Here is a 23,241-nt window from a genome sequence, read left to right on the forward strand (position 1 = left end):
CCATACGTTCTGAGACCAAACCCTCAGTGTCCGGAAAAGTTTTTGTTCGTGCTTCCTCTCTTTCTCAGGAAGTTGGAGTCGAATCCTGCTGGCTGCAGGATTCAGGAAGCACACATGACAAGTTGACAGGCAAAAATTTAAGGTCGCCACGCGTTGGTGGTTGGTCTCATGCACGGTCACATTCAATGTTGACGTAAACGGGTCACAAAATTTTAATCGAATGTTTGAAATAAATTCACGGTTCACCAATACACAAGAAACGTTTACTGCTTTCCTTCCGTTCTGGTCTGCATAAATTCTTCGGCTTCTCGATAAAACGACTCCCCACGTAGGTAGTGCCATTTTCCGCAACCCTAATTCAGAGGGAAATTCGGGCTTAATATACTCTCGGTCTCTCAACATGGCAGAGCAGAGCAGCCCTGATCATGAAGAGCTGCCCGAATGGGTGAAGAGGCTGCGACATGGGGGACCCATTCCACTCTCAGACAGCAGCTCCCGCCAAGGCGCGGCGGCTGAATGCAGCTGGGCTTGTCTGCCCGGGAAACTGTTCCACGTGCGCGGCGCTGATTATGAGAGGAGCAAGATGAAGGTGGCAGGAGGGGCGTGTCTTCTGCAGCCACTAGCGGTTGATTTCTTTCAAGGTCCCTGCAAAATAGCGAGCGTGATGGAGCGGCCCGATTGCCGAGTGCGGGCAGCGCTGGCCGATATTGCCGCCGCAGAAGCGGGTGGAGTGCCGCCTTTTGTGTGGGTATTCAACTACCAGCTGTCCACCAGCGCCAATCACAGCCTGGTGTTGTACTTTGTGAGCTCGGAACCCCCCCCGGAAGGCTCTATGCTCCAGAAGTTCTTGGATGGGGACGACGCTTTCAGAAAGGCGCGCCTCAAGACTCTGGTACGGATGCCAGAGGCGCCACGGGTTGTGCAAGCGTTGGTGGGCGCCAGGTGGCCGGCGTGCGTGGTGGGCAATTTCCTGAAATGCAGCTACACGCGAACGGAGAAGTACCTGGAGGTGGATGTGGACCTTGGGTCTTCCCCTCTCATAGGCGCTGCGGTGCACTGCACCTTTGGACTGGCGCGTCTCGTGGTAGTGGATCTGGCCTTCGTCTTGGAGGGCATCTACTCGGATGAGCTCCCAGAGGAAATTCTGGGCGCTTTCAGGCTCCACAAGCTGGACCCCTCCTCCGCTCTCTACATCGACGACCGCTGCACGTCGTCGTCCACCAGCTTGCCCTCCTCAGCTGCTTCCAATGTACCGCCATTACCGTCTGTGTGCGTTACATCTGCAGCAGACAAGCCAGCATCGCAATGTCTTGGAGGCACTGGATTGAAAGGTGGCCTCTTACGCCTGCTAGGCAAGAAGGGTAAGGCTTTCTGATGTCTGTTATCGGCGTAGGTGCACGCCCCAGGTTGTAAATAATGAATGGAACTCATGCCTGCATGTTCATGATTTCTCGCGCTATCAAGGTATCAATGGAGTCATGGACTAGTTTTCTTGATGAAGTTTTGTCTTGTATTTTTCAACGTAAAATTTCAATTTCCACTGGCTTAGGGCAAGGGGGCCGATAAAAAGCCAGGTCCAGAACAAGGACCCACCACCTACCCCCAAAATAAAAGCCCATTTTGCTCGAGTTCAATAGCATGGAAGCGTGAGGGGTTGGGTGGTTAGCAACACCCCAAGCTAAATCACATGCATCGGATTTTGGGTTCAAGCCCTCAGGACGCAAAGAATCATTACTGATCCAACATTGTGTTGAATTGAACCCTCGTTTTTGTTACACAGAAAATCTTTTTTGCCATCGCTTCGTATCTATATTTGTCTGTTTGCGCTCAAATCTCAGTTTCATAAAGAGCTCACACATGGCTTTCGGACGTGTCTCTGTGCTCAAAGCCGTGCAGCAAACTGTGTGTGGCAAGGAGATCCGCTTAGGTGGCCCCTTTACCCTACAGGACCTTTTGCTCCGAAGAACTCACCTTGTATCGCATGGGTATCAATCTTCGAAAAATGAAAACCTTCAAAGGCTCTTTTATACTTTGGGAGGGTTCAAGCCCTCATGACGCAAAGAATCATTATTGATCCAACATTGTGTTGAATTGAACCCTCGTTTTTGTTACACAGAAAATCTTTTTTGCCATCGCTTCGTATCTATATTTGTCTGTTTGCGCTCAAATCTCAGTTTCATAAAGAGCTCACACATGGCTTTCGAACGTGTCTCTGTGCTCAAAGCCGTGCAGCAAACTGTGTGTGGCAAGGAGATCCGCTTAGGTGGCCCCTTTACCCTACAGGACCTTTTGCTCCGAAGAACTCACCTTGTATCGCATGGGTATCAATCTTCGAAAAATGAAAACCTTCAAAGGCTCTTTTATACTTTGGGAGTGGGATGCCCTTGTGAGTTTTATGTGAAAACCTTCAAAGGCTCTTTTATACTCCACAGAGTGGAGGTTTCACAAGTTTCCATCGTCTCGTCGGCACGGTTGTCATTAGATACAAATTCACTTCTCTCTTGAAATTTAAAGATGGTGGCAAGTGCAAAATCTTTCCTTAAAGAAAAATATACTTTGAATGTCATAGAGGAAAATGTATGATCTCTTATCAAATTTGAACTCTGTATCTATGTGGCTTGCTTCTCATTAAAGTCGGAGACATCTAAAGGTAGTTTGATGTCGGATGTTTTAATTGTAAGTATTTTCTTTCGTTGCACCTCTTTAGCCTTTACGTCAAGATTAATATCCTCCTCAATTTCGAGAATCTCATTGGACTCCATACCCTTATCATCTTGTTCATCGGGTAGTAGAACCTCCTCATCCATTACCTTTGATGGATCTTTCAATAGACTAGCAAATAGAAAATTTAATAATAGAAGGAACCCAAAGGATTTAGATTTGATTAGCTTGCAATCTCGTTTACGCATAGGGTACCATGAAGGTCTATAGATGATAGGCAGTTGATGGTACTTCTTGTACGACCGTCTTGTGAAATCACAATCTTTCAAGTGCACGACCACCATGTCAACAAGAACCACCTTGTCCATGTGGACCTCAAGCTCAAACTTGTAACTTTTAGACTTCACGAAATCGTAAATCATTGTGCTGAGCTATATGCTCATCCAAAATGAATGGGGCATTGAAGATAGAAGAGACCTCGTCGAACATTTCAACAAATATTGTAGATATTGCAAAATCAAACAGTCTTTCATCCACACATGTAAGATTTTCAACCCCATCCACCACCTCCTTTCATTTTGTAGCTGGCTCACAGATAGAAGAAAGATCAATGTTTTTCCTTTTGGTGTTAGTCACTTGAAGCTTCTGGCTTACAGACAATTCTTCCTACTCAGCAATTGAGGTGGTCTCCTTTCTGCTTCCTGTTCACCCAAGACAATTTCTGGATCGACCCTCTATCTCTTCATTCTGTGAGATTTTAATCCTAAGAAAAACATAATACATAAAATAATAGGTAAGTATTGAGACACACCAACACTTGACTTTTTTATTAAATATTATGATACATTTCTTCTAAATTGCGAGATGTTGGTCTCTCTCTCTCTCTCTCTCTCTCTCTCTCTCTCTCTCTCGCGGATTGGTCTCATAGGTCATGTTGGCATTTTACAAAGGTTACTAGGGCAACTCATTTTATTTGAGTTTCAACTCCTCTCTCTCTTTATTTTGCTACCCTTTATATGTCCCATGGAGCGTGAGGAACAATCGATAGATTGATACTACATATATGCGTACCATAGGACAACAAATAAAGTTTCTTCTCTCTCTCTCTCTCTCTCTCTCTCTCTCTCTCTCTTTGTGACAAATTGGTCTCATAAATCATGTTGGCATTTTAAAGAGGTTAGTAGAGCATCTCCTCTTATTTGAGTGCCTACCTCCCTACATACCCATTGTGTGCTCTACGTTGCACGAACGACAATCGATAGACCAGCAACCCCGTCCGTGTGCCATAAGACAAGTGAAAGTATTGTCCCTCTCTCTCTCTCTCTCTCTCTCTCTCTCTCTCTCTCTCTAAATTTACATTAAACCGCGCCTATAAGATATAAACAACAGTAGGTGTTACCTTTTCTTGGGCTTGACATGGCAATCTTTCAGAGATGAGAACCTCATTGGACCTTGGACACACTTCAAGCCTTCACTCTCTACTTTGTGTACCTGTGTGTGTGTGTGTGTACGAGCTCTACCTAACTCTCTCTCTCTCTCTCTCTCTCTCTCTCTCTCTCTCTCTCTCTCTCTCTCATAATCTAATCGTTCATGGTAGCGTTGCCGTCATGCACGAAAAATAACTACATGTTTTACACGTCAGACGGCTAAAATTAATCAGTGGACATTTATTACATCGTATAATTTTGATTGAGAGGTCACTTTCACACTTATTGGGTTGTACAATATTTGTTGGCATGCTTATTGTAACACCTGAGAGAGAGAGAGAGAGAGAGAGAGAGAGAGAGAGAAGAGAGAGAAGAAGAAGATACAGCCTGCATACTTGAGAGAGAGAGAGAGAGAGAGAGAGAGAGAGAGTGTGAGAGAGAGGGAAAGAAAGCACATCTCACAAGAGCATCGCACAAGGTGACAACACTGAAGGTCTTGATGTCCATTAGAGAAACCTAAATTCTATATATACTTGCAGGTATGAGAGAGAGACATAGAGAGGGAAGTAGATTAAGAACAGGGAAAGGGGAGACAGAGAGTAGTGTTGTGTGTGTGTGTGTGCGCGCTAAATTGGAAATGGTATGTTATTGGAACTACTACATAAGCCAAAATGACAACTACCCATAATTTTGTCGAGATTGCACAATGGCGCACGGAGACGATTCTATTATTAGCTAAACGTCATGCGTGCGCCATAATGCCACTTTGTCGCACATAGAGAGTTAGAAATGGGAATGAAACCACCGAGAAGAAGTAGAGCCATGGTACAAAAAAGAAAGAGAGAGAGAGATAGAGAGAGTGGTGTGTGTGTCCCTATGTGTAATAAAAATGAATTTTAATGTTATGGCACAATGACTCAATGACTAGTGTGCACAATGGTGCAAAGATATCAATCTATCTTTTGCTAAATCACCCCCATGTGCCATAATGCCACTTTCACACACACACACACACACACACACACACACACACACACACACACACAGAGATATTGTCTTACAGGTAAATGGCAAGAACAAAGATGTCTGCAAGAAAGGCAGGCAAAGGATTAGGTTTGGCTGCTATAGCAGGAGGAAGATTTTGTACTAGTAAAAAGAAGAGACCAGAAAAGCCCATGAAAATCTTGAAATCTCGCCAAAGAAGAGACCAGACTACAAAAACACATCAAGTTGTTCAAGGAAATCAGGAAGGCTCAGAAATGTATCGAGCTTCTAGTACCAAAGCTTCCATTCCAAAGACTAATCAGGTCAATATGTGAGGAAGCATGTTTTGTGACCATGAGGTGGAAACTTGTTGCACTGCTGGCACTACAAGAGGCAGCAAAAGATTTTTTGCTAGAATATTTCAATGACATATGTTGCAGCACATGCACACAGGGTAACGATTATGGACAAGGACAGTGAAACTTTGAAAAGAGTAAGGTGGAGATATGATAAGCTGCTCTAGCCCAAAGAATTTATAGACAATAAAATGAAGGAAATTTTGCTTATTCCTCCATCAAAGCCAGAGGCGGTGAAGATTGTAGAAGTCACCCACGATGTAAATACTAGGGTTAGGACTGACAAGGAAAATTGACGTGCAGAGGAGATGAACAAACTAAAAGAGAAGGAAAAGGCAGGAAATGTTATAAAAGAAGAGATTAATAGCTACCACATTATTACACACAAAATTGATGTTTGCAACAACAAAATTTTATCATCTATGGAGGAGGGATTAATAATAGATATACAGCTAGAAGATGGTATAAGAAGACTTGCATTAGATTGTATGGATAAATTGTATATATCTTACTAAAGTATGATGCTTTCACCAGCTTCAACATATTTTTATTTAGCCTTGAGGTTAGAGACTAACAATTAGTAATTGTCTTGTAGTTTGATCAAGAGCCAGCTATGTGCAAAAAGCCATGCAGAAATATAGATCTTGGATTCCCAGATTTCTAGCTTGCTTAGAATGAAAAACATCCCTATCGATACATTCCAGAAGTGGCTTGCCCATTTTCCAATGCTGCAAGTAACAACCATAATTTTTCCATATGAGAGCAACCGCCACTGGAGCCTCGTTTGCACTGAACTTGACAAGCCAGCTGTCTTGACACTAAACTCAATTGAGGAACGCATTTAGAATTAAGACTGTGAGTATTGAAAATTATAAATTGGTTTTTTTTGGGATAAAGTATGGAGACAATTATTGTGTTGGGTTTATACCAACTCCTCCTGCTTGCAGATGCATTAAAAAACTGTTGCACGTATATGGAAGGCTATGCAAAAATCTAGAGATGTACATGTCAGAAATTAAGAAAGTCACGGTGCCTTTACAGATAGATGGCAACTTGTGTGGATGGAGGTGCCTCCTCCATGCTGAGTATATACTGCAGAGCTTTTTTGCACTAAATCCATTCATGTCAAAGGTATACATTTTGTACAACATTACTATAACATTGTGACAGTTTGGACAGAAGTGTGTCTCAATTCCTTTTTGTTTTTCTTTTGTCTTTTGCAGAGTGCATTGGAGAAGTACACTATAGAGTATTTGCATCGATATCGTGCCACCCTAATCAAGCATCTACTTGCAGTTTCACATCCCGTGAGCATGGATGCAGAACATACCCTATTGGATGACCACATTGTAGAGTTATCAGATTTCATAAGGACAGCTAAGAAATGATAGGAGCAAGAGGAGGGAGGAACTTCTGAGAAGAGAAATGCTGCAAAGGAAGAGTTTGACAATGAGAAAATTCCAAATGAGGGGAAGCCCACACAGGAGCAAGATCACACAGATTGAAGGGCTGACAAAGTAATAAATGTTGAAACTCCCTCTGCACTTGGAGGGTTTCAGAAGGAAGAAGTTTATGCAAAGGGAGGGGCTGAGAAAGAACACTCTAAACCTCAAGTAGAGCAAACCTCTTCCACAATTCCACCTATTGAGCTTAAAAATCAAGAGTCATTTATGCCTGACAAAAAAAATAAAAATCATAGTACATTAGAAGCTAATTCAGGTGCAATGGAGCCCTCATCACTGGAGACACAAGAGTCTTGAACAACAAAAGAACAAGAGAAGCTCGAGTCAACATTGGACAGACAACCTCGATGGCAGGCAAACCCAACAGTATGGACCTTTGCTACACATTGGCATGATTGTTCCGATAATAAACAATGTAAAAGAATATGAAAGTCAACCTATTGTCTAACTACTTATTTGTTTTACAAAATGTTTGCAAAGACTAATTATTTTGGACATCAACGGATTGTTGTTGTTTTGGGAGCCGTATGATCCCCAGACAGAACTTGTTAACCTGCACACATTCAGGATAGGCGATCAAAAAGCCATTGTGCGTCCGAGAACCAAGGAGTTTATACAGTTTCTACTTCAAGGTTCCAAGTTGCGATATGGTCCTATATGCTGCAAAGAAACCTCAATCCCCTTGTAAATATGGTTTGCAACGTAGTGGGAATTGAACGTTTGCAATTTGATTTTTTGTATTCGTAGAAGGAGTGTGTTTACATTGACGACCACTACCACCCTACCAAACCAAATGTATTCCTGTACTATAAAACTTTTTTTCAAATTCACATCCCATACGATGATATCAACATAGGTGACACACCCCATAAGGACTTGCTAAATCCATCGGGTACCACTCTCTCTCCACCCTCATTTGAAGGTTATGAGCATGACTTTTATCTAGAGAACATTTTGATCCCTTATCTCCAGAATTTCTATTTCATCCCATTGACTCTTTCATAATTTGTATCTACAAATACTCTCCAAAATGCTAACTATCTACATTAATATGATTCTTTGTATTTCTCAATGTGGTGCCATGGAAATGTGTGTGTGTGTGTGTGTGTGTGTGTGTGTGTATGTTTGAGAGAGAGAGAGAGAGAGAGAGAGAGAGAGAGAGATTATATATCAAGCTCTGCATATGTTGTTCAAAGTATACAATAATTACACTTCCAGGTAACAAAGGGATAGAGGTAGTGAGACAATTTCATCTTAAAATTGAAATAAAGATATAACCAAATTGTGGGAATCTTCTCACAATTGAAACAAAAGATTTAAATTGCGAGAAACATTGGAATGGAAGTCATGAATATAGATTCATTCAAGTTACATTGGCACAATTTGGACTCGGCCAGTTAGTTCTTTACAGACAATCTCTTTTTTCCTTTGTTGCATTACTTTGCGTCCACCAGTTAAGAAAAAGAACTGCGAGGGCTTGTTCTCCATGGTCTCGTCCACGATGTCATGCCGAAGTTACAGAAGGTTGCATTGCCCTCTTATCGTGACCACTGTCACACGGTTGAGCTCTTTGTCTAATACCTTTACATCTATGATACCATTGTTCTCAAGGCATGCCGACTCTTGATCAATAGGAATAAACTTAGAGTAGCGTGCAACAATTTAAGAGCGGTCGTACCAGATGGAGATGAGAAGGGATTGTGTGCCGATCATGTACTTGACCACCAAAGTGTCCAGTGCAACCTCGCAATGTATGTCGTCCACCTCTTTAACATACCATCCTCTATCAAGAAGCTTATCATAGAAGTAAGCATCTAGAGATTTACATACCAACATTGTTTTTACGACATGTATGTGGCAGGTGTGAAATAGTTCCACGAATAAACTGATAGGAAAAAAATTTAGCTATCTTTACCAATTTAGTGGGCACTGAATTTTGTAGGGACCTCTGCACATCCCTAAACAGCTTGCTTCTAAGAGCTTCACACACTGTGGTGTTTGGGACTAGCCAATCAATACAACTCCAAGTGGTAGGGAGAGGGAGTTTAACCAGAGTACATTTTTTATTTTTCTGGTTGAGCTGGTAGAAATGCTCATAGAAGAAAATTACCTCATCTGCAAAACTCTTGCTAATTCTTCCATCATACTGTAAAACACCAATGTCAGCGTGGATTATAGTGATGAGACCTATAATACACTTCAGTGGCTCCCATTCCCCGTATAATGAAGGATAGACATCTGCAATTGCAACAACAAAATGTAATAGACCACCTAGTCTAATTAGTGAATAGAATTTAGAAATTATGAGAACTTGATCTACCTCTATTAATATTGTTCTACCTCCTCAAAAAGAAAAAAGAAATAAGAGAACATTAAGGTATGAAAGAAAGAACATTAGGAAGAGGATGGGGTCTAGGAGGACCTCTTTATTTGCCGTGAGATTATGGAGGTGATTAACATTTGGACGAATAGATACATGCCATGTGTGCAAGAATGGTGGGTGTGTAAGAGAGATGTAAGAGTGGTCAAAGGATGCACTTTTCCCCCAAAAAAGGGGGAGGACAAATTTATGATTTCCGTCCTTCCATAACTCCTACATATGATCTCCGATTTGAGCGGAGATTATAGATCTAGAATCTACACGCCAACCTGTTTCCATAGATATGTTACATAATATACTTTTGCCCGCTAGATTTTAAATTTCATTTTGGGGGGAAATTTGAATTCAAATAAACTAGCTGTTTTACCTGTTTGAATTCAAAAGTTTTCCTTTGATTGCTTTCTTAACACTACAGGTTTGACTCCCTTAAACTTCCAAATAAAGAGGTCCTCCTAGACTCCATTCTCTTCCTAATGTAGAGATGGAAGGCTATTACAGCTGCATCGAGGATGATAAGCAAATAAGACATCTTCGCCATTAGCAATCACATCAGAGTGACTATAGACATGCTGTACCAAAACCTCCTTAACAATTTTCTTGCCCACCTTCACTTTGAAATCTAGCACTCGTGCTTTCCATGCTGAACAAAATAGATTTGTTGTTGAGGATCTTTTCCTCCTTCTTGGTTGCATAAGAACCCAAGAACCTTTGTATATTGTCTGTTGTTGCCATTGAATATCTATATTGATGGAGTTTGAGATAGTGATAGAGCTTATGGTGCTACTTGGCCTCCTTGGGAGACTAATGGCGAGGTTGGTTGGGGACAGGGCACAACAACCCCTAGAGCTATTAGGGCGGGAAGAAGAAGAAGAAGAAGAAACCATGGCTCTTTCTGAGTGGTAGAAGAAAGCATGAACTTGCTTCCAATGGAGGGAATTCAGTTTTGAATGCTTAGTTAATGGAGCAAGAGCTTTTGGTGGCGGGAGTATGATACCTTAACTACATTCAGACCCTCGCCCCACATATACATACCTCAACCGTCGTAAAAATGAGGTCTTTGCTGTCTTTTAGTACCTTAACTACATTCAGACCCTCGGCCCACATATACATACCTCAAACGTCATAAAAATGAGGTTTTACCTCATGTTTCTCCTATTTCTTTTGCATTTTTTCATTTAATTCTTCCTATTTCTATGTTATGTTGGCTTGTTGTTCATTGGATGCACCTCCTTTTCTCTCTCCTCAATAAGGCTCTCTAAATTACCTCCCAAATCCCCTGATGGGTAGGTCTTACTATATACATGATGTATGGGCAATGTCTAAACCCGTGCATGAATACAATTAGAAAATCATCTCCATAAATGTAGATTACGATATACATTGTAAAAGATGTTGTGCTTGGTTGCAAGATTTTATATGAAGAGTTTAACTTGAGAGAGAGAGAGAGAGAGAGAGAGAGAGAGAGAGAGAGAGAGAGAGAGAGTTCAACTTAAGTCAACAACACATCTTGTTGTTACACCAACTAAATTCCCAATCATACATAGGTTTAAGAAAAGCTTCAATATATTGGGCCATATGTATCTTTGTAGCATCTCATCTCTTCTTGTTCACATACTGCTCAAGGTGATGTGAGTGAGGGTCGAGTTCCGAAATCGATGCTTCAACTCAGTTGTTTGCAAAAATAGATGTTGAAGCCAATCATAAAAAATTGGTTCTTGGTTGTTAAAGGACTTAAAATTTTTTATCCCAAAGATTAAATCCTTATTATGTGCCACAACATAGTAGAAAGTCCAAAATCTACCAAAGTGGGAAAGCCCACAAAATCTATCAAAACAATATGTTGCCATTTAAAATACGAGCATTTAATAGCCACCATTTCTTCAAAATTTTCAATTCATTTTTGTTATCTTTATATAACTAAATAATATTCTCATATAGCTTGGCATTTTAAAGTATTAAATAAAGTTACATGTTTTTACATTGGAGGTGACCGCCCAAGTTGGGCTTTATCCCCAACAAGTACCCCCTTAATCCAAACTTGGGAAAAATCGTGACAATCACTCGATACTTCTACGCTTTACAAGATGGGCTCTCTTGGATACATCGTGGTGGTTCTCTCTAGATTTAACACATTACGGTTTGATAAGATATATCATGGCGGTTCTCAAAGGATTCAACTTGTCATGGTTCACTTGGATACATCCATCATGTTAGGTTTAATGGCCATGTGGCCGACCGCCCATCACTAACTGCCGCTAACCCTAAGTGTACAGCTATACACTTGTGTGAGCCACTAGCACTAAGTACAATGTGTATTGTGCCTTGTGCATATGATAAGAGAAGAAAGAAAGGGGGCATACAGTACGTTGGCTCTCCCCCTTCAACCTGTGTGTGGCTATGGTGGTGTGTGTGTGAGTGTGTGCGTGTGTATTCTTCTTCCGTTGTGCTCCCAGCTTCTCCCCATCATCTGGTATCAGAGCGGTTTCATTCTCAAAATCGTTTCCTCGCGCGCGCACTTTCAAGACTGCAAACAGGATTCCGATTTCACCATTGGCAAGTTCAGCTTCCCTAGAGCATTTCCACCGGGCGCATAAACAGTCTATGGTCAGTTTGACTGTTTATGCGCCTCAGTTGTTCTCTATACAGTGTGGTTTTGAGAGGCATTGCTCTCTTTTATGCTTTGTGGGTGACATACTTGGTCATTTTGTCTCGTATTTTGGTTGACATAGTCCCAAATACAAAGGAGACTCTGCCGAAATTTTCACAGAATCTTTTGGTAGTTTTGTCACCATGTCTACTAGCACAGACCGTGACATTTATGACATAAAGAAGTTTGATGGCACTAATTTTCAGCTTTGGAAGAACCAAATGCATGATGTGCTTGTCCAAAAGAAGCAAAAGTTGCCTATTACCTATGCGGCTAGAACTAAAGATATGCACATGACTCAGTTTCAGTGGGAGGATCTTGATGAGCTATGCAGGTCTACGATTAGATTGCACCTTGGAGAGTCGAAGTACTTTTCAGTGTTAGAATGCGAGACTGCTCATGCTTTATGGCAGAAATTATGCGACACCTATGAAAGGGATACGGCTAGCAATAAGGTTTTCCTGATGCGAAAACTTTTCAACCTTCGTATGAAAGAGTCAACTAGCATTGCCAGCCATATCAATGATTTTGATTCTCTTTTTGCCCAGATTCGTGCACAGCGCATGACCATTGATGATGACATGAAAGCAATCTTTTTGCTTTGTTCGTTGCCACCCTCTTGGGATATCTTTTGCACAGCTGTTAGTAACTCTGCTCCTAATGGTACGCTAAAGTACGATGATGTTACTAGTGCACTTTTGTCAGAGGAGATGCGTCGAAAGACCATGACTAGCTCGCATCATGGCGAAGCTCATTATGTGCAAAGGGATGATAAGCAACGTAAGGGCCGTTCTTTGCAACGTGAGTCCAAGAAAGAGGGCAATAGAGATGCATCAAAAGATAGATCAAAGTCTCGTGGTCGCCGTAATGTTCAATGCCATTATTGTGATAAGTTTGGTCACATAAAGAAGGATTGTTATGCTTGGAAGCGTGACAAAGGTAAAGGCAAAGGCAAAGACAATGATGATAAAGAGGAGAACCAAAGAGTTCGGTTAAGATTGAAGAACTGAACATAGTGCAAGATGATTGTGATGCACAAGACATCAATATGTTGACTAAAAATAATGATGTATTTTATGATGCACAAGAAACTCTATCTTTGCAGAGTTCTATGCCAACAGAGCTACTTGTTAGTGGTGAAGTGTCCCATACATGGATTCTTGATTCGGGTGCTTCGTTGCATGTCATACCTCATAGGGATTGGTTTACTACATACGAGGAAACCATTGGCTATGTTACACTTGGTGACAGCTACTCTTGTGACATTGTTGGCATAGGTGATATTGCCATGGTTATGGCAAATGGGGTGAAGTTTATCATCCATAATGTGCATCATGTTCCAGCCTTGACACGCAATCTGATTTCTGTTGGAGGTCTTGATGACTTGGGTTACAAAGTCACTTTTCATCAGCAGTCTTCTTATATTGCGAAGGGTCATCTTATTATAGCCCATGGTTCTAAAGTTGGTTCACTTTATCCTCTTTATGTATATGATAAAAACAGTGTTCTTTTGGTAACCGAGCTACTGTTGCTTTGTGGCATAGCCGGTTAGGACATATGTCAAAGAAGGGAATGGAGACACTCTCTCGTTTGGGCTACTTACCGTCTTTGTCATTTTCAGATTTTCCCTTTTGTGAGCACTGTCAATATGGTAAGCAAACACGAGCACATCGTACACAGTCTTTTGACAAAGAAAGAAAACCCTTAGAGCTTGTGCATAGTGATTTATGTGGGCCTATGCCTTCTAAATCCCATGGTGGTGCGTCCTATTATGTTACATTCATTGATGATGCAACATGGCATGTTTGGGTCTATGCCATGAAGTCTAAAGATGAGACCTTTTCTTGTTTCAAAAAGTTCTTATCTAGTGTGGAAACTCAGTCTGAACATAAGTTGAAAGCTTTACGCTTAGATAATGGTGGAGAATATGTCTCCAAAGAGTTTGCAGACTTCTGTTCAAGTAGGGGAATTAAGCACGAGTTTACAGCTCCTTATACCCCTGCACAAAATGGTGTTGCCGAACGAATGAATGGGACCATGCAAGAAAGGATTATGTCTATGCTATCACAGGCTAATTTAGCGCAAGCGTTTTGGGCTGAAGCATTATACACAGCCGTGTATTTGATCAATAGATCACCACATGCTTCATTACAGTTTCGTGTACCTTTGGAGTTATGGTCAGGACATAAGTTGTCTTATGAAAAACTCCGTACATTTGGCTGCGAAGCTTATGCACATGTACCCAAGGAGTTGCGTGCTAAGCTTGACCCTAAGTCCAGGAAATGCATCTTTATTGGCTATGGTGTAGATGGTCAATTTGGGTATCGTTTATGGGATCCGAAAAGTCGATCAGTAATCCGTAGCAGTGATGTTGTCTTCAATGAGACCAAAATGCATAGGCAGCCAACGAAAGAGGTTGAATTCCGAAAAGTGACGTTTTCCGATGTATCACCTCCTGCACAGATAGGTCCAGAGCCAATTACTACACAGGCTAGTACAAGCTCTGATCATCCGAGGAGATCTCAAAGAGTCTCACATCCTCCAGAACGGTCTGTTCGAGGCGTGGACTTTGTGTTGCTGACAGATAGTGGTGAGCCTTCTTGTTATAAAGAGGCTATGCTAGCCAATGATAAGGTTCAGTGGGAACATGCTATGAAGAGGGAGCTATCCAGTATTGCAAAGAACAACACATGGGAACTTGTTTCATTGCTAAAAGCTAGGAAAGCTTTGCCTTGTAAATGGGTTTACAAGAAGAAGATTGCATCCAATGTTGAGAATTACAAAGCTTGTTTAGTGGCTAAAGGTTTCAAGCAAGAATATGGTGTAGATTTCTAGGAAATCTTTTCTCCAATGGTCAAGATGACGACACTAATAATGTTGCTTGCTTTGGCTGCCACTGAAGATATGGAGCTTGATCAAATCGATGTCATTACAGCTTTCTTACATGGTGATCTCGAGGAAGAGATTTATATGCAACAACCTGAAGGGTTTGTGCTAAAGGGCAAGGAACATTTGGTCTGTAAGCTTCTGAAAAGTCTCTATGGCTTGAAGCAATCATCCAGACAATGGTATCAAAAGTTTGATGCATTTATGCATTCCCTAGGCTATAAGCGCAGTAATGAGGATCCATGTCTTTACATGAAAAGACAACCAAATGGACAACTTATTATGCTTATCCTTTATGTAGATGACATGCTTATTGCTGGTCATTCTAAGAAGGACATTGCTGACTTGAAAACCAAGCTGAAAAGTCAATTCGACATGAAAGATTTGGGTGAAGCCAATCACATTTTGGGTATGCGCATTACTTGTGATCGTAAGAAGAGGTTGTTGTACCTTTCTCAAAAAGAGTATGTGCACAAGGTTCTTGATCGTTTCAACATGCAGAAGGGGAAGGCCTTGAGTACTCCATTGCCTGCATATTTGAAAATTAGCAAGAAAGATTGTCCCAAATCTGCTGAGGAAAAAGCTGCGATGGCTAAAATTCCTTATGCTTTAGCTTGTGGTAGTCTCATGTATGCCATGGTGGCTACAAGACCTGACATTGCACATGCAGTGGGAGTTGTCAGCAGATTTATGTCTAACCCTGGTAAAAAGCATTGGGATGCTGTCAAGTCGATTCTCAGATACTTGAGTGGCACTGCAGATAGACAGTTATGCTATGGTCGTGGAGAGTCATCCATTCAGGGATTTGTAGACAGTGACTATGCAGGCTGTGTTGACAGTAGTAAATCAACAACAGGTTGGATTTACACATTTGCTGGTTCTGCTATTTCTGTTCTTCAAGACTGTACATCCATTTCTACCACCACAGAGGCAGAGTATGTTGCATTGAGTGAAGCATGCAAAGAAGCTATTTGGCTTGCTCGCCTAGTGAAAGATCTTGGATTGGAGCAGTGTACACAAGTTCTTCATTGTGACAGTCAAAGTGCTATTGCCTGGGCTAACAATCCAGTGTTTCATTCCAGAACGAAACACATTGATGTGCACTATCACTTAAGTCGTGAATGCCTGGCAAACAAGAGCCTTGATTTAGTGAAGATTCCTACGTCAGAGAACACAGCGGATGCACTCACTAAGAGTCTCTCCAGCCCCATCAGTTTCAACACTGTCGTGAGTTGATAGGCATTGGGTGAAGAGTGGTGCTCTTCCATTTTTATAGTTTCCCACATTGGCCATCAAGTGGGAGAATGTTAGGTTTAATGGCCATGTGGCCGACCGCCCATCACTAACTGCCGCTAACCCTAAGTGTACAGTTATACACTTGTGTGAGCCACTAACACTAAGTACAATGTGTATTGTGCCTTAGTGCATAAGATAAGAGAAGAAAAAAAGGGGGCAAACAGTACGTTGGCTCTCCCCCTTCAACCTATGTGTGGCTATGGTGGTGTGTGTGTGAGTGTGTGCGTGTGTATTCTTCTTCCGTTGTGCTCCCAGCTCCTCCCCATCACATCACACAAACAAGTGGACAAATGAGTGTAGGGAAGGTCTTACCTCAGGTTTTCACTTCTTTTGTCAGGCATTAAGAGAAATTTGGACTCACTTTTGGGCCCTGTAAGAAGTTCCACATCAGCTTAGAGAGAGAGATGAAAATGTCAACACAATAGCACCCTCTCTCTCTTCTACTCCAATCTGCTCCAATTCTCCCTCCCTCCCACGTTCTCTATGTCTCATTTGGCGTTGACAGTGGCCTCTCTCTCTCTCTCTCTCTCTCTCTCTCTCTCTCTCTCTCTCTCTCTCTCTCTCTCTCTCTCTCTCTCTCTCTCTCTCTCTCTCTCTCTCTCTCTCTCTCTCTATGTGTGTGTGTGTGTGTGTGTGTGTGTGTGTGTGCGCACGCGCGCATGGGCCAGGGTGCTGCCTTCACCCTCTCTCTTCCCCTGCTCCTCTACGTGCCCTTGGTATCCGGCCCACCTTCGACGCCATCAGTGCTGCTTTGAAGTCGCCATCAAGTTGCCAGGTAATAAAAGGTAAGGGTTTTTTTATTAATTTAACTAAATTTTTATTTATTTTACTTTGTGTTTATTTATTTCAAAAAAACATAAAAAAGATTGGAAAAATGAATAAAATTCTTTAACCAAATAAGAATCCCCAAAAAAGAAGAGAATAATTCAAACTTTCAATTAAAAAACATTAAAAAGTTTTAAAAATTAAAACATAAGAGAAAAGAAAATTTATTGAAAAAACATAGAAAGATACTAAAACAAAACAAGTAGGAAAAATCCAAAAAAAATCACACAAATACACAAAAAAAAGAAAAATAAGAAAAACTCACACAAAAAATTAGAAAAATTCACATAAAATCACTAAAATATTTAAAAACACAAAAAAACAATAAAAGGTCATAAAAATTTAGAAAAAGAGCTTTAAAATTCACAAAAAAGTCAAAAAAGCCACCATAAATCACCAAAAGATCAAAAAATTCATAAAAACTCTCAAACAAAATCTTTTTAAAAAAATCTTGAAAAAGTATAAAAATAAAAAAATAACAAAATTTTTATAAAAGTAAAAAATTCCATTAAAATAATAAAAAGAAAAAAGAGAGGTGCCAAAAAAAGGAAAAAAAACAGAAACTTTACAGAGGTGATCACACCGTGAGCGAGCTGAGCAAAAAAAGATAGAAAGAAAGAAAACGCGAGAAAACAGTCGAACCAAGGCAAAGCAAGACGAAGCCAAGTCGTGAGCAATAAGAAAAAATTCAAAATTTGTCAAAAAAGAGCAAAAAACAAAACCTTGAAAACCGGGAAATCAAAATTGTGTTGAGAGCTGACCGGCCAAAAAATGACCACCTAAAAAGTCAATTCAAAGCAGATTTTCATTAAAATCCAGTCCTTGGGTAGAGTTCAGAAGTTAAAATTATAAATCAGGGTTGAGATTTTGAACTTGTTTTGGAAAATTTGACAAAATCCGAGGTGTACAACTCGCCAGAGCTCAATCAGTGTTCTAGCCAAATTTGAAAAAGTGATCCCACAGTTCATTCAAAGAACGCCAAAAGCTAAAAGTCGTTATGCAAGCTAAAAGTCATTGTGTAAGCCATAAATTGGCTAGTGTAAGCAATCGCATTGCAAATTGGTCTTAATATCGGACGCAGAGGAGCACACTTTACATTGGATTGCAAATTAGTCTATTTAGAGCCCAAGTATTCATTGCTTTAATGGATTATAGTCCATCCTAACACATTCAAGCTAGAGTTACCTAACTCTTGTGAGTTTGAAGAGCATCCAATTGTCAAAATTGCTTTGGCATAAGTAGTCTTTTTAACTTGTGAAGGAGAAATTTGACGCTGCAAGTGGAAGCCAGTCAATAGCAGCACAGACACAAGTGCAACAGAGCGAGTTTTACAGCTATATGGCTACATTGGAGATAAGGTTTTATATGCAAATTTAAAAAGCCCTAGATACCTTATGAGCAGTAAAACCAGTGCAGGAGCCAAGATCTTATTGATAAGAGTAAAGCCAGATCGAGAGAACTCCCATATGTTTACAAATTTCAATGGAGCCATGTATTTTTGGTGATGTTAAACATTGTGTGTGTGCGCGCATGTGTGTGTTTGTCCTTATTTAAGCTATGCAACATGACCACTTCTTGAAAGCAGTGTTTGTAGAAGGTTTACCTAAGCTTAGGGGTTGAGAGTCTAGATTAACCGGTCTCCGTGTTAATAGGGAATAAAGCAAGTAAAAAAGTCTAAATGCTCTAAAATTGTAAATTTTAGGGATTATTAGTACTTTTGGTGTGCATCTTAATGGAAAGGAGATGTGCACTGAAGATACATAAACAAAGTGAAGTCCATTTCGGCTACAAAAGGGAAGGTGCTAAAAGGTTCTCGAGGGCTTTGGGGGGGGGGGGGCAGGGGCACATTGCCTAGTCAAGGGAGACACGCATGGGTCCACCGCTATTTATTGATACACTGGGCTACGAGCATCTCTCTCGTCAACACTATGCAAGGGCAGAGAGGGAGGGTTATGTGTGGAGAAGTCAAGAGTTTAAAAAACTTTTCATATCAATAAACAACTTATACAATATTCTAACATCATTAAAAAAAATCTCAAATTATTTCAAAGATTTGAACCATCTGATAAATTGAATTGATACAGAGATGACTCACATAAGTTAAGCGCTATATATATATATATATATATATATATATATATATATATATATATATATATATATATATATATATATATATATATATATATATATATATATATATATATATACACACACACACACACACACACATATATATATGTAAATATAAATATATATATGTATGTATTATGTGTGTATATATATACAAACATATACACATAAACACACATATATATGGGGGTCTATGTGTGTGTGTGTGTGTATGTTATATATACACACACACATATGTATATGTATATTTATATATACATATATATGTGTGTGCATGTGTGTGTGTATGGATGTATGTATACATATATATCTATATATGTATATATGCTCAAAGTTAAGATTTGTCACATAGATCTTGAGGCATCTTGCTATTGTTCCAAATATAAGATTCAAAATTTCTATGCTCCCCTCGTTCTCTTCCCCCCCCCCCCCCAACACCCTCTAGTTGAAGTGACGATCCCAGGTGGACATTTAAAGAGGAGATGAGAACGCCTTTTTCTCATTTAAAAAAAAGAAAAGTATAGATGGCTATGATTACACTCTCTCTCTCTCTCTCTCTCTCTCTCTCTCTCTCTCTCTCTCCTTCTCCTCCTCCTCGTCCCCATAGATATTCACTTTTATTAAAGACTTGTCTTGTAACTTTTAAAGTCTTTAGATTGTTCCTACACCCGAACATTTTGTTCTCTCTTTCTCTCTTCCTGCGTCATTTGTTGGACTCTGCATTTCAAGACATTAAATACGATACTAAAAAAATTTCCTCTCTCCCTCTCCCTCTCTCTCAAGTTGATTTTTATTGGCACCCTTGCCTGCCAAAATTTAAGAAATTTATAGATTTTTAAGCATGGCCCACAAGTTAACTCTTGAAAAGAAAAAGAACAAAATATCCAAGAATTGATAAAAGGTCCATCAATTGGGCAATCTCTCTACCCATTTGGGGTGCTAATGTGAAGGTTGGTCTTTATCGGGCATTTAATCTATTTTTTACGGGGTGAAAAACTTTAGCTATCCTTTTAAAAATACACTAACGCCAAAAAATAATATCTTGAAAATTTGAAGTGTGCGTGAGCTCAACGGTAGAATCTTTCTATCTCTCTCTTACCCTCATGCATATGCATGTGTACGTACACACAGGCAATGTGATGCTCTCTCTCTCTCTCTCTCTCTCTCTCTCTCTCTCTCTCACACACACACACACACACACACACACACACACACACACACACACCGGCAATGTGGTGCTCTCTCTCTCTCTCTCTCTCTCTCTCTCTCTCTCTCTCTCTCTCTCTCTCTCTGTCTCTCATACACACACACACACACACACACACACGGTCAACAATATGGATAACAACCCCTACATTTGCATGTACTCAAAGCGAAACAACTCCAAGTCAACATTAGGCGAGTTTTTTTCTTTTATTTTAGCTCTTTAAAGAAAGTCATACCTCCAAAATTTTCTTAAACATATCAATATTGGTCTTGAAAAAATCCCCTTGAAAAAATAAAGTCAAATATATCTTTAAAAAGTATATTTTTATTTAAAAAAATCAATAAAATTTTTTTTTTTTGTTATATCTTCAAAAAGTAAATTCGCATTAAGTAACAAAACCTCCACTAAAGTTATTCCTTTTTTCTTATGTGCAATCAAACTTGAACATTTACTTTATTTAGAATAGAATGTCTTTTGACTCTACATTTGAAAAGGCTTGTCACTAATATAATATCATAGCTGTCATTCCTTACAATCTTACCCTTCACTTTTGCATTTTAGATTAGTTCTTACATCATCATAGCTTTATTTAGAATAGAATGTCTTTTGACTCTACATTTGAAAAGGCTTGTCACTGATATAATATCGAGCTGTCATTCCTTACAATCTTACCCTTCACTTTTGCATTTTAGATTAGTTCTTACATCATCATAGCTTTCATTTCTTACAATCTTATTCTTCACTTTTGCATTTTAGATTAGATGTTTTGTAAGGTGTTTTTTGAAATGAATAGAGAGTGACACATTGGAGGCCCTCTCCTTCCTTGAAAATTTTAAGCTTTGAAAATTTTAACCTGCTTCATATATAGTATAGATTCACACAAAAATTCTTTTGACTTTTCACCTCCATGGTCTTTTCATTTCCTAAACTCACTCTTTTCTTATGCACTCGAGATGTTTTGAAATGATTTTTACTTCTTTTAGATTAGGGAGACATAATGGCTTTAAAAAAATTGAAAGGTATTCCCAATTTAAAGCTCTCAATAACAACAAAGATGATGCGCTAGTCTATAGCACGCATCAACGGGCAATGATGAACCACATAGATTTGCAACAGTATCAGTTGATGTGAGAAGGACGGATACAACTTTGTGTGTGTGTATGTGGAGAGAGAGAGACAGAAAGAGAAAGAGAGAGAGACTTTAAAGAAAAGAAAATGCTTTTAAAAAAGGGAGAAGAGAAACACAACTATACAATGTGAAGTCGACCTCCTCTTTATATGGACACACAAGGTCTTCTGACTTTCCACCTTCCTCTGTCTTTTTATTTTCCACCTTTCCTAAACTCACCCTTGGGCTTTCATTTACGCACTTAATATGTTTTAAAAGACTTTTTATTTTGTCAAGATTGGGAAGACCTACTTGGAGAGAGTACTATTTTTAAAAAAATTCTTTCTTTTTTAAAGTTTTTCAATGTGTCCCTTTCTTTAAGATCCTTTTTGGTCTGCCCAAAGGGCAAAAGCTATAGAGATGCCTTCTCTTTTTAGTGACTAAAATAGAAAAGAGGTTGAGTTGTATTTTCAAGCATTTTTTGATAGGCCAAAAATGTTGATTAGTTGAAATAAGATAGTGGATACTCATTTCAATGAAGAGATTGTAAATCTAATGACGTGCATCTCTTGAGTTTTAAATGTGAAATGAATTCTCATTTATCAAATAAAAGATTTTGGGATGTCCTTGAAAGCATGAAACGTTGAAAGCTTTAGAGGTTAAATGATAAAAACTGAGCTATTGGGTAGCTCCAAAAGTAGTGTCATCTTTTTAGTTTTGAAGTTCTTTCGCCCTTTGAAACTTCAGGTGAGGTACTAAAGTTGCCATTTTTGCTTGTTTAAACTTTAAGGAAGGGATATATCCTTTGGAGTCTTAATATCTATAGATGTTTTATTTTTATTTTTAGAGATTTTAAAGCTAGGTTTGAACTTAAGGATGCATAACTTTTAAAGTAAGGTCTCTAACGAGACCTAGAGTTTTTTTTTTAAAAGAATGTAAAAAGTTGAATTAAAGAAAGTGAAAAGGTTACATAGACTCACAGATAAGGGGAGAGTCACCCCAAAGTGCTAGAGTTTTAGGGCTTCGAATCTTAGAGTTTTTAAAGTGGGATTTACAACTTAGGGATCTAGAGTTTTAAATTTGTAAATGGGGCTCTAGAGCTTAAAGATATAGAATTTTTAAAGTGGGGTCTAGAGCATAGGGCTTTAAAGCTTAGAGGTGCTATTTTAATTCAATTCTTTGTGCTTATGTTTGTTTTTTTTAATTAAAATCTTAGATATGTAGAGATTTTAAAGTGGGATCTAGACTCACATCAAGGCCTAAAAATGACACCTTTTTTTTGTCAAGGACTATTTTGCCTATCAAAACAAGTGCTTAAAAAAAACCTCATGTCATTTGCCTGTCAGAATCTCAAAATTGTCTATCATTTTTTGTATTTATATCCTTGAGTTAACGTTATATATGGCAAATTATACAAGTTGATTGCATTACACAAAGCATATGAAAGGAGGTTTGAAAAATTGCATGTCAAAAAGAAATTTCTAATATGCTTAGCAGGCCTGGTGATTTTATCACTTGTTAGACTTTACTTCTTTTTCATTATACTAGTATGTGATCCGCGCGTTGCTGCGGTCATATAATCTTAAAAGAAGAGTCGCAAAACTGTGAGTTCTCCGAGGGCTTTAGTGCTCGAGGAGTTCTCAAGTTCAATAAAGAAGTAGTATAGATATCAAAGATATAGGATTTTTAAAGTGGGGTCTAGAGTATAGGGCTCTAAAGCTTAGGGATGCTATTTTAATTCGATTCTCTGTGCTTATGTTTGTTTTTTTTATTTAGAAGCTTAGATATGTATAGATTTTAAAGTGGGATCTAGACTCACATCAAGGCCTAAAAATGACACCTTTCTTTTTGTCAAGGGCTATTTTGTC

At 39.4% G+C, this 23,241-nt stretch overlaps 1 protein-coding gene across 1 annotated transcript; it reads left to right on the forward strand.

The window, feature by feature from the left end:
- Positions 1–282: 282 nt before the first annotated feature.
- LOC147466055 (protein ENHANCED DISEASE RESISTANCE 2-like) lies at positions 283–1,496 on the forward strand. Its single transcript, XM_086523584.1, has one exon. It carries the CDS (start codon positions 401–403, stop codon positions 1,373–1,375), a length of 975 nt encoding a protein of 324 aa, XP_086379710.1. The 5' UTR covers positions 283–400; the 3' UTR covers positions 1,376–1,496.
- Positions 1,497–23,241: the final 21,745 nt, after the last annotated feature.

This window comes from Adiantum capillus-veneris, chromosome 1, assembly GCF_014529385.1.
Source record: "Adiantum capillus-veneris isolate H3 chromosome 1, ASM1452938v2, whole genome shotgun sequence".
Lineage (NCBI taxonomy): Eukaryota > Viridiplantae > Streptophyta > Polypodiopsida > Polypodiales > Pteridaceae > Adiantum > Adiantum capillus-veneris.

Bases quoted from the DNA above. Each gene is read 5' to 3' on its own strand.
- LOC147466055 (XM_086523584.1), top strand. From the start codon at position 401: ATGGCAGAGCAGAGCAGCCCTGATCATGAAGAGCTGCCCGAATGGGTG.